Source organism: Carassius carassius, chromosome 43 (assembly GCF_963082965.1).
Source record: "Carassius carassius chromosome 43, fCarCar2.1, whole genome shotgun sequence".
NCBI classification, from domain to species: domain Eukaryota; kingdom Metazoa; phylum Chordata; class Actinopteri; order Cypriniformes; family Cyprinidae; genus Carassius; species Carassius carassius.
This window is the reverse complement of record NC_081797.1, coordinates 17,276,916-17,289,970: the sequence shown is the minus strand read 5'-3', so window position 1 is coordinate 17,289,970 and position 13,055 is coordinate 17,276,916. Positions and strand designations below refer to the sequence as shown.

Here is a 13,055-nt window from a genome sequence, read left to right as displayed (position 1 = left end):
CAGCAACATTTACAGTTCCCTCATACCCTCAAGAACTGTCAGTATGTCAAAAAAGTGTCTCTGGCAAGGTAAACGCTTCCGCCCAATTCTACACAAGTCCAACAACTTGTGCATCTGGAGCGGGCCAGACCTAAGCCAGGACAGATGTGATGGCCTAACTGTTCTGAGAGAAAGAGAGAGAAAGAGACAGAAAGAAAGAAATAAAGAGGTCCAACAGGACATTGGGCAAACTGAGTGAACTCCTAAAATCTTCAGAGAGTCCTACATCACTTCTGCTGAAAAACCTCCCACAAACAGAGGAACTTCAGAATAAAAAATGGTTGTTCAGTAAAGACAGGTCTAAATTTGTATCCAAAATCTGTTTGTTTCACCCCAACATTGAACACTATCTAATGAGGACATCTGCGGACATTTAAGAACAACGTTTGATGTGTATATGGTTGATACATTACAAAAGTCTCCACACAAACAAGCTAGTCTCATAAGATACAGTATTAGACTTGTATGGGTGGTGCCACCACTAATATCTTCATAAACCCCAAACTATCTTTTTATTACATTCTTTAAAAGTCAAATTTGGAGGGCTGCCACCATCAACAGTACTGTATCCACACCAATTTAACATTGCCTTGAGCCTGGAAGCAGATATAATGTCTAGTGGATATCCAGTTCCAAATAATTAGGCATTGCATGACATCACTAATGTTGAAGCAATATGAGGTTTAGCTCAGTCATCATGAAATGCGCATGATGCTATTCCATGAGCTTTGTTTGAAAAGCACATGGCCATTCGTTGTGGCCAATCTAGACCTCCACACGTGTTATGCTCTTGTTGAAGCAATGCAGGGTTTAGCTTAGTCATCACAAATGTTGACAACATTTTTAATTTGTAACATTTGACATTGGCCATTGATTCTGGACCACGATCTGACTAACTCATATGTGAGAATTGAAGGAAAAAATGCTTAAAGGGAAAATAGAAAATATAGGAAAGTAGCATGAAAGGAAGTTTAGGAAGCAGAAATGTAGCTTGGATGGAAGGAAGGAAGCTCAGTAGGAAGGTAAGGGAGCTTATAATGGAGGTTTGAAATAAATGAAGGAACCTTTAGGAGGCAGAAAAGAAGCTCAAGGGCAGGAAGGAAGACTGGAGGGCAGGAACGAAGTTCAGAAGGATCTCTGAAGGAATGTAAAAAGGTTTGGAAGGAAACTTGAAAGGAAAGATGATTTTTGAGGAAACTTGACACAGAAAAGAAGCCTGGAGGGAAGCTCAGTAGGAAGTTGAGGAAGCTCTGAAGAAGTTTGGAAGGAAGCTTAAGGAAGGTAAGGAAATTTGGAATGGACAACATGAAGATAGAAAGAAAGAAAGAACGCTTGGAAGAACACAGGAAAGCTTGAAAACAGGAGACAAGCTAAGTAGGAAAGATGTTCAAATGAAGGTGTCAAGAAAGGCAAGGAAATAAGAACAGTTTTACAGTCTCTCCTTTTACTAATGGTTTAAACTGGTGGTTCAAACTGAGCCTCATCTTAACACATTGACCGAATTGGTGAACAACAAAAAATAAAACGGCAATTACACAATATACTGTGAAAGTGAAGCTTTGCAGTTTCTCAGCCTTATGGTTTGACTTCGAGCTGGATTGATGAGAAACGAGAACAAAATATCTTCTAGATAAATTAGCTTGACATCCTAATACTCAAATCGTTAACAACAACCTTAAATATGACCCCTGTGAAAGATACTCCTCTTGTAGCCAAACCCATCTTTTACAGCATATCCAAGGAAAAGGATTAAACAGACCATGAACAATTCATACAACAGACACGCATCTATAATACTCTTGATTCAAAGAGCAGACAGAATGACATAAATAACTCTATTTTACAACAATTTTTTCAACATGCAGATAACCCGAGCTGCAACGCTTGTTCTTGGGAACAAAGAAATAAAGCCTCAGTGTTAGTGTCAAAATGTCAAGTCTTTTCTTCATGTTGTCTTCATTATGTTTCTAATTATACTGCTGATTTGACAGGCTATGGCGTATCACTCCATGTGTTGTAAACTTGTAAAATATCTGCATGACCTTGAAACAACCTCTGTGAGGAGACACACAGTCCAGTCCCACCTCCAAACCTTGTGTTTTTCCTCCACGTTTTCAATGTTTCCAATGGAAAGCATCTAAGAGCAGCATAAATTTTGATGACTTGATGATTTTATTGCATCTTGTTCATCAGATGTTTTCACTGCATCCAACTGGCAGTAAAACAAGAGGTGAAATTCTCACAAAGACGATTCGTTGTGTAAATGAGGACAGTCAAGCAATGTGATTGGTGCACTCAAGTGTCCACCGATGACAACACTTGCAGCAGGTTAGACTACCAAGGGATTTAATTGTGAATATTTGTGAAAAGACCTCTGAATCCCTGCCATGTCCACATTAGCTTCCAGAACTCCAATATCACGACCCAAGACAGGCAAGAGCATCAACCATTCTGTGAAATACAATCCCCTCCATTAGGACACAATGATCACTGGGTTCACAAAAGCCTTGGACCATTTTATTTAGAATATTTTGTTTTATAACCAGAGGAAAATCCTTGTTCCAATGGAGGTAAAAAGGGTAAATTCATTTAGGAGCTCAAATTGGGATTAAAGCCTCAAGGTTGTGACAACAACTGGGCTGGAAGTTAAATCCTGGAGAATTTAGATCCTACAGCAGGTACTTAATGGATGCAAGCTCTGAGCACATCTGGTTTCAATACTGAGACAGAGGAAACTTGAAGTTCTGGATTGCAAATGGGCATAATTGCATACATACCAATATAAATATACACATTTACAGAGGGAAAAAGTTACATCAATTGAACACACAGATGCGGCTTGTGAATGATATTCAAACTCCTGAGTTCATTTTTGTCTTGTCCAAATTCAATAAAACAACAAATCTAAAAAAAGCAGATTAGAAACAGATCACAGTAGTCTTTCCTAACTCTTTTTACATTTGTTTGAATAATCAGGCTTAGAATAAGCCTTTATTGGGTATTTTTCTTTTAGATGTGTAGATAGTGCCAAAACTCTTACTATGTAAATGTAGCAGGTTACTTTCAAAACACTGTGCTGTTTGTTTCAGCGACCCAGCATGCCAACTGCAGACTCGGTCAATGGTCTATTGGGCATGATTTTTATTTGATACTGTTAATGGTAAATTTTAATCAGTTTGCTGGGGAATAAAATGGCACTCAATGTACCAAGCTGATAGGGTTGAGTATCAATACACATTTCCAGATTAGATTAGATTCAGATTCAATTGCAATGTCCATTTAAAAATACAGGGCCTAAACTAGACAGTTCAAGTGCTATTTATGTGAATTTCATGTCTAAAACTGTTAAAATTATAACTCGTGACCACTTCCTCTTTATAAGAGTATACAGAGTATTCATTGATTCAGTAAATACAAAGATCTGTCATGAAACTCTAGATGGTGCAAGCCGATAGGTTCGACCTCAATCTGATATAACATCATCATCATTTACATGGTGCAGCTGACTGGTTTCTTTTTACATCAGCAGCCAATGAGATGCCGCTTATCATTCAAATACTTGGCTAGTGCATGCTGCAGCAGCTGTGGAGTGTTTCAGAAACCCTCCACCTTCCCCAGCTCCACCTGTATATATCTGTTATGGGGTGATGTCATTTATGTAATATATGGGGGTTATTTCAAGTTTTATACAAAGTAGCAGCAGTATTTCTTATATGTTCAAAGTGGACGTATTGGCAGTAGCAAGTCTCGGTACTTTCTCTGCCACAGCAGAACCAGATCTCTTCCACCAAGATAAAACACATTAACATTGCCATGCATATTACAACTCTCACAGAACTCACTGAACAGCTTTAGTGAGTTCATACAGTGAAGGATTCGTCAGACTGACTCAAATGGTGCGTTTGCAAAACAATATGCTAAAAATTGGAAATGTTTTTCCTTCATGTTTTTCGCATTATGTTGCAAAACGGTCCCCATTCACACGGATCCATGATCATATTATGCATGCCAGGCCAGTAGTCAATTTTGTAATGAAACACTATGTGAATATGTAATACTTAAGCGCATGACATCATCGTTTTTCACAAACCTGCATTTTTGTAGTTTACACAGAAATTACAGCAGTATTGTGTTTTCAGTAAATGAACGGCTTTTTGTTGTGTAAACACCTCTTCAGTCTTTTTGATTGATTCACTACAATGACCATCTTAAGAGTAATTTGTTCTTGAATCAGACTACACTGGTAGCGATATTCATTCCTTTATTTCTATTTTTTCATTTTCAAAAGCCCTAAACATACCATTTATGTTGCTCACTTTACCTTTCTTGTCAAAATAGGCAGTACTTGGCTGCAAACACTCTTGGTTGAGATAAAACCACACTTCTGCAGAGCTGTTCACATATCAATTGTACTTGCCAAACATCAACTAATGCACCTGGACTTGCCAAAAGGAGCCAAAACTCCCCCTTCCTACTTCCATTCTCCCTACCCCTTCCTATGTCAAATAGGTCAAGGAAGTTACTGCAACACCGTTCAGATCCCCAACTGGTTGCACAGCTGTACACCATCCCCTTGTGAAAGGAGAAGTAAATAAAGAACTCTTGTTCATAGAAAACACAAGACCTGAGAGGTTTCCGTAATAAACATCAGCAATGTCTGGTCTGAAGAATTTGCTAGCACAATGTGGAACTAACCAACTGTACCAACCAAAACAAAATCTCCTCAGACTTCTGTCTTTTCACGTTCTTCCCTTATCTTTCACTCTGGATCTCTGTAGATGTGGGAGTCAGATCAGAGGGCAAGAGAGGGCGCATCAAATAAGAGGTCACTGACTGATTTAATGCACTGTTAACACTACTTCGCTTTCTCTCATGGTAGGCTTTCATGTGCCAGCTGTGAGCGTGTTTGTTTAGATAGTGAAAAGGGGCTAAATGATATGGCACGCTGATATAGACAGACAGCCTGTAAATCATGGGCTCTTCTCCTTGACAGCAGAGAGAACACGGTGGCCAGATGGGGATGTAAAAACTCAAATGCAATTCAGATAGCCTGCTTAACCAGACAAAGAAGGAACTTTACACCATTTGAAAAACAAGGTTTGTACAGGCTGCATCTTTCAAGCCCCAATTATAATGAAAACCACCTAAAACATAAATAAACATAAAATAATGTCTAAATGAAAAGTGGACTATGTTCCAAATGTTCCTATGTTGCTGCAGCTCTAAAATCAAATAATTCTGTAAAGACTGTTTGGTCACAGAGACATTTGACTGACATCCAACCTTGACTAAATTTTACAGTTAAGATTTTCAGTGACTAAGGTCTAAATTTCAATCATTTAATGGCTTCAGAAGACTTGAAAAATAGTGCACAGATTATATGGACTACTTTCATGTTTTTTTGGACTTTTTTGATAATTACTTGATAGAAAGTAAGCCATGCGCGTTGGGACTGACACCAGGGTGAATAAACAATGACATCATTTTACTTTTAGTATGAACTATTTCAAATCCAAGACATTCTATAATAATGCCAATAAATATTAATTACCTTGGCAAAAAGTGGTCCATATGCATAACAGAATGTCCTCTGTGCTTTGCAAAACAAACTGAGACAAGACAACCTGTGCCGGTCACTCTTTTTCATGCAATTATAATAAAATGGATTTCTCAAGCATTAAAAACAACACAAAGCATCATAAAAGTGGTCTATATGACTCATGCACTATATCCCAAGTCCTCTAAATTTTATGGGAATCTGAACTTTTTAATGAATCAGTTGATCCAGTTCACAAAATCCAGTCTGAAGGATTCATTCAAGCCACCGTGTGATTTGAGAAAACAATGCATGAGACGTATGGATAACTTTAATGATTATCTCAGCTTTTTCTTGCATCTTTTTTGAGACATGAAAGTTTGTTTCACATTCGTTGTATTTGTATGGAAAAGAGGGACCAGGACATTCTTCAAAATTTCTCCTGTGTTTTCTGGAAGAAAGAAAATCAAATGGGTTTGGAACCGGGGTAAATGACGACAGAATTTCCATAACTGTGTAAACACTTCTATATTAAGTGTTTTTAGAGCATTTATAGCCCCTACTGAAAGCTTTAAGGGGACTGCAGTGCTGCTGGCCAGAGGTTCTGCTGACCTGCAGCTGAGTGGGGGACAGGCTTCCAGCTGTTAACAGGATGGAGATGAGTCGAAGACAGATGAACCATTCCACGTGGAGATGAAAAGAAAGGAGATGGAGGAAGAGGAGGAGGGACCAGAGTGAAGAAATCCTTGGAAGGGATAAAAAGACCTGATGCAGAGAGAGATGTGGAAGAGGTCCAGGCAAATCATCTGAGCGCTGTTTTAGGGCTAATTACATTTTCTTTTGCTCTCTTTCTTCTTCCTAGTTCGATTCACGTGAATGCACAGATAGATGTCGTCTAATGCATGTTAGCCAGTTAGAGATTTCAGGAAACATGTATTTTGTGTACGTGCAAACTTTAGCACTATGAGACTAAATTCACCCTCATATCAACAATCATCAGGGAGATTTGCCAGGAATATTTTTTTAAATGCAAACATTTACTCATTGCTACTGTACAGATGAAAACTATCACCATAATGGAGGACGTTATGGGTGCATGAGTGTGTTAAAAAGCTGGAACTGGGAAACAGGCTAGAAAAAACAGTGCTGATAAAACAGCAATAATGCCAACTTAATGGCAAAATACAACCTAGATTTTCAGTTTCTGAGGGAAAAAGTGAGCCGTATTTGAAGTGTTTGTTCTGCCATAAAGTCTTGAGAAATGTTTTTTAAAAGTTGAACTTTTCTGAAATTTTACATGGCTTTTTAAACATGTGACACACGAGTACAATGGTGATAGATGCCCCTATAGAAAATGCGATAAAGTTTTGCCATAGATCTTCTCCACGTTGATGTTGTCTTTTTCAGCAATATTTTGAATGAGCAGCACCACATCTAGTGGGTTCAATTGGATAGGCTAATAAAAGCATTCAAATGCCATGATACCTACATGGTCATGGCATCTCGTGTGCCACTGATATGGCTGCCTGACGCACACACAAAATTTGAATGTGGATTTTTATTTGGAATTCGACAAATATTCCACTACAATGCTGAATGCGAAGTTCAGGTTATTTTATATAACTAATATCATAAAAAATGTTCCTTGAAATAAGAAAGTTTACTGAAATAATTTATTTGTATTTTTTTAAAGGAAAGATGGCCAGTTGCCAGAGCAATATTTCAAACTTTTATCTAGTTTACTGTAATGATCCAAAATTTGGACGTTGAGAATGTGTTTGTGTGTATGTGAAATGAGCTGAATTTCCACACAGGCCTCTATTGCTTCTCAGCCCAGTTTGATCTGGAGTCCGTCTTTGATGTGAGCTGAGAAACAGGAAGTGCACGCTGTCCCAAACATCACTTTCTCAGAACAAATAAAAAAACGAGAGAGGACAAACAAAGACAGTGCCACACAAACACAGACCAAAACATGTAAAAGGTTACCTACATTTACCTGGCCATCTTGCCCAACATGTACTTGGTGGATCTGTAGATTGCCCTGCAAGACAGAAAAGACATACACATAAAAATTTCAGCAGCTGCCAGTTTCCATGGATGAGGTACAGATTAATCGCTCACATTTTTGGCAAAAGCATTAGTGGACTTTCATGCAGTAATTGATTTTTGTGTTTAAAAATGCAAGACATGAGTGGTGGAATAGGGGGGAAAGTCTCAGTTTGAACTTTAACATGTTTTTATAACACCGTGTCAAGCACAATATTAAAAATGTACATTTAAAAAGAAAAACAATAGAAATCAAAGCACTGGAATGCAAAAATGTGTTCTGTGTGAACAGCGCTTTAGATAGAATACAGATGATCTAACTTATAATTAACTAGCATTAAATGTTTGTAACCTCATTCTTAAAATCATCATTTTGGCCTCTCCCACCAACTCAATAATTCATAATCATATACCAGGTCATATTTTTGAGACAATCTGTGGAATTTATATTCAATTCATATGTAAGTAAACAATTTGTAATTATAAACTAATTTTAAGTACCAAAATTGTAATATTCAGCTCTGTTCAACATCAACACAACCTTGTTACCACAGGATTTTTTATTTTTCTTAATGACACAACAATAAATTAACAGCATTCGAATCCTTCCCACAGAGTAAAGTAGAATTTTTGCAGAGTTTTGCAAACGCAAAGTGCAAATATATTCAACCCTGTTACCCTAGACATTGTATGAAGAGAACAAACAAACCAACGTATATTCCAAAGTTTATCAATAATGATAAACCAACAATTAACCCAAAACTACCAAAGTCTCTAATGAGTAAGGAAAAATGCTTTCTAAATTTGCAACTCTGTTACTTGAAATCCTGTTACTCATTGCAGCATAGTTTCTTTAACTTTGTATTATTTTTTATTGTTTTTTCATGTGTTTTTAATCATTACTTCTCATTTAAATTTTATTTAATCTTTACTTCTAGAAAACAAGGATCCAAAAAGTTGAGTAACAGGGCTGAAATATTGTAATCCTCGTAGAACATGAATAAAAAGTGAAACAGTTCATAAATATATAGTTTTACCAACTGAAGTTGATGATCAGCATCTGAAGTTTTTCATTGACCATTTATTGAGAAAGAAACATGTACTCTCTAATTTAAAAGAGAATTTCAGTCCCTGTTTTGTATCTTGCTGATGTAAGATGAAAGTGTCAGTTACACAACACACAGTTTATCATCTGGGATAAAACTGCTGCACCACAACAAACTTTCAATCATGTTCTCCATCTGAATATAACACATACACACACACTAACACACACACACACACCTGACAAATATCTGGATAAAGGGAAATGATCTTATGATGGCTCATTTCCTTTACAAACGCTCTCAAATAAATGGTTTTGATGAGGCGGGCCAAATATGTTACAAAGACAGTCTTTGTGGAGTGGAGGTTGGATGAAGTGGCACACTGTTGCTAAGCTCTTGACTTAAAAACAAACAATATTCCTGAGAATTTACCCCAAAAAATGAGCACTGAATGTCTATGGCAATCATCAATTCTTTTTTATAGACCAGCACAGGAAGAGCTTTTGAACATTATTCTCTTCTCCTCCCTCGTCTCTCTTCCTCTCAGGATGAAGAATGGATCTGATCAAAATCATGTTTACATATTTGCAGATACCTTTACATAATCCTGTTCAAATCTAGGACACGGAGTACTCAAGAGCCGTAGAAACGAGTGCTTGAGAGAAATCTCTCTGCCAAAGATCAGAGTAAAACTGGCAGGTCAGGATTAATTATGGATAGGGGTGAGGTCCTTGAGATCTTCATATGGGAAACACAAATGAGGGATGGAGAGCCTCAGAAGAAGAAGAACAATGAGAGAATGAAGAAAAACAAGAAAGCTAAAGGAAACGAAGCTCACCTCGCTGTCCTGTGTGATCTGCACCTGTTCGCCCTGTGGCACCTGAGCAATGTGGAGGTGTCCCTGTGGTATCTGTGAACAAAAAAGAAACCCAGACGAATGTCATTTCCAATTAAGCTATTTGACAAACACAAAAAGTTATAAATAGGCTAAAATATAGACAAAATATATATTAGCAGTCAAAAGATTGAAATATTTTGGAAGATTTTTAATGTCATGTTCACCAGACACATTTTCTCAAAAATACATAAAAATAGTAATATTGTAAAATATAATTACAATTTAAAATTATGTTTTTCTATTTGAAAATACTTCATTTTTTATATTACATAATTCTTCAATAAAAAAATCTTTTTTTTTTCTTTTTAAATGGGAATTTTTTTTTAACATAATAAATGTCTTTGCTGTCACTTTCAATTTAATGTATATTTGCTGAATACAATTTATATAAATATTATATATTTAAAATATATAGTACTACATATATATACTATATATGTGTGTCTGTGTGTGTGTGTGTGTATGTATATATATATATATTATTACCAGAGGTGGGTAGTAATGAGTTACATTTACTTCGTTACATTTACTTGAGTAATTTTTTGGGGTAACTAATACTTTTCGGAGTATATTTAAAGATGGGTACTTTATACTCTTACTTGAGTACATTTTTGGGGAAAAATTTTTACTTTTACTTCGTTACTGTGGGCGACGCTCCTCTCGTTACTTTATCTTAATGCAATAAATGTTATAAATGCTTCAGTTTGTTCCAAACGCGCCGTCTACTTTTCTCTTGACAATGAGCGTTGCTCATTCGCGAATGATTCATTCTTTTGAGTCAATTCTGTTCAAAGGCTTGATCAAACCAATTGGCAAACGAGTGAATTGGTTCATGAATCTGTTTGAATGAGTCGTTCAGTTCCCTGCCGCACGCGCTGAGCGTCTGAAGCGGTTCACTCAGAGTTGTAACGTTTAACATCAGCAGCGTTGAAAACGTGGCTGGAACTGCACTGAATAGAAAGCAAATCTGCAAAGGCTATTATTTGCTTGCGATGGAGATCTTTATTAGATGAACACCGCGTGTGCTGTCTACTGTTTAACAGGTATAACTTGGGCTACATTCGATTACAGTACTCGATACCACTGTGACATTAGTTTGTTGTACCTGTGTGGCTTATAACAGAGGGGAGTCAAGAGATATGTGTTTTTACAGCACTGCGCATTATAACAAATCACACATGATTCTTTTGAGCTTATTAAAGCATTGGCCAATCAGAGGCGTTCCGATGAGTCATCGCTAAAATGCCGGTGCTTCCTTCACTCGCTCGCTGACTGGATACCTCTTTCTGGCGAATTCTCTCGTCAGAAACAACAAAGTGCAGATGTGTGTACGAATCTTTAATTAAGATATTGATTTCACAGTGTTAACAGTTTCAGTGATTTTAATGGGAGTTTCTGAGAGTGATTGAACTCTAGACTGTGAGTGAAAATGATCTTTAATAATGTAAATGTTATTTGCTCTCTTTCTGAACAATGAAAGATTAGTAGCAATATTTATATCACATTAACTTTCAATGTTAAATTCACATTTAATATAAAGTCAGTCATATTAAAAATATATTATGGCATGACACCTATATCTGTTACTTAAGTAAACAGACAGGGTTTTATAATAAATTACATAAATTGGAGTAAAGGCTGATGAAATATATACGTTTATACACGCACACATACATTACATACATTTTATCTCTATATGTAAATAAAAATAGGCTCAGTATATATGAGCCAAAGTAACTAGTAACTAACTACTTGAGTAGATTTTTTTCCCGATACTCTTTTACTCTTACTCAAGTAACTATTCAAGACTCGTACTTTTACTTTTACTTGAGTAAATATTTCTAGAAGTACTTTTACTTTTACTTGAGTACAGTTTTTGGGTACTCTACCCACCTCTGATTATTACTTACCCAAACCTTTGAATGACAATGAATCACAACGTCCAGAAAAATATTAATTATATAGAATAATGAATAAAAAACAAATAATTAAAAATCTTAGAAATATATGTATATATTATTTAATATTCAATTACCGTATTTTTAGGACTATAGGTCGCACTTTTTTTCATAGTTTGGCTGGTCCTGCGACTTATAGTCAGGTGCGAATTATTTATCAAAATTAATTTGACATGAACCGAGAGAAATGAACCAAGAGATATGAACCAATAGAAAACATGACCGTCTACAGCCGCCAGAGGGCGCTCTATGCTGCTCAGTTCTCCTGTAGTCTACACTGAAGATATAGAGCGCGTCCTCGTGGCTGTAGACGGTAATGTTTTTTATATATGTATATATATATATATATATATATATATATATATCAGTGATGCGCGAGTCAATGTATAAACAACCCACACCCGACCGATGTTTTCAACTAACCCGCCCGCAACTCGGACCGCAAAAAAAGAAAATAAAAGAATATTGTACCCGACCCGTTTCCTGACCCGCATTTTTTAAAAGTAGTAAATGCGTCGCCCCTTTATATTAATTTAACTAATTAAATAGACTATAGCCTAGGGGTGTACTGTTACGTGTATTCGTACCGGACCGTTTCGGTACAGAGCTTTCGGTACGGTGCACGTGTGTACTGAATGACCGAATGCAATATTTTGCGGAAGTATCCGCGTTCCGCGCAAATCCCGCCCTGCAGCTGATTCTAAGGCCGGTGACACACTGTCTGTGTGGCGTGAGTTTGGCGTTTCTGCTGCGTGTCAGTTGTGTGACGGCTGATTTGCGTTTTCTGTGTCTTTACACACCAGAATCGTGCCTGACGTGGCGCTGGCGTGTTGCTGCATCTGTAGATGACATAGAGGGAGGCCGCTGACAGACCAGGATCTTGTCTTCACGACAACAATATCTATACTTCATGTTGAGCATAAATATAAAGCCTACTGATAAAGGACACAAAATAGACTATGTTTGACAGGTGCAATATGCCAGTGTGTCACCGGCCTAAGGTTTTCAGAAGGAATCACGCGAGTGTGAACATCACTACAACTAGGAAAAAAACGATTGTAATTCAAACGCAGCTCCCGTCGGCATTTAAACAGACCTTTGCTCTTAATTCCGATCGGTCCAACGCAATAACGAAATCTGAGCAGGTCTAAAAACTGAAACTGTTGATGCTGCACTTTACACTTTGGAAAAGTTATATATATTTTTTAAATATGAGCAGGCCTACAAGCTGGGATTGGTAATGCTGCACTGTAATCATAGTTATTGATTTATATTTTTCATTATATTTTATTATATGATATTGGTTTGAGACAGAGTATTTTATTTAGTGGAGAACTTTGAAGCAGTATTTTATTTCTTATTCTTTTTTAATTTCATATATATTTTATAAAAAAGTATAAAAAAAAAAACTAATTGTTAAAAAAAAGTTTCTAGTAATAAACAACCTGCAGTTTAATGTTTGCATTTCTTTCCCCTACTGTACCGAAAATGAACCGAACCGTCACTTTAAAACCGAGGTACGTACCGAACCG

At 36.8% G+C, this 13,055-nt stretch overlaps 1 protein-coding gene across 3 annotated transcripts in view; it reads right to left on the bottom strand.

The window, feature by feature from the left end:
- The window catches only part of LOC132125246 (protein BANP), a 62,301-nt gene that overhangs the window by 19,996 nt on the left and 29,250 nt on the right, over window positions 1-13,055 (bottom strand). For 2 of the 3 annotated variants that reach the window (XM_059536552.1, XM_059536553.1), the window contains 2 exons: window positions 9,506-9,577; window positions 7,566-7,616 (listed from right to left, as the gene is read on the bottom strand). In XM_059536552.1, coding sequence (XP_059392535.1) covers window positions 7,566-7,616; window positions 9,506-9,577 — 123 coding nt within the window. The remainder of the gene's footprint in view (window positions 1-7,565; window positions 7,617-9,505; window positions 9,578-13,055) is intronic. The other variant, XM_059536554.1, reaches the window with a different exon arrangement.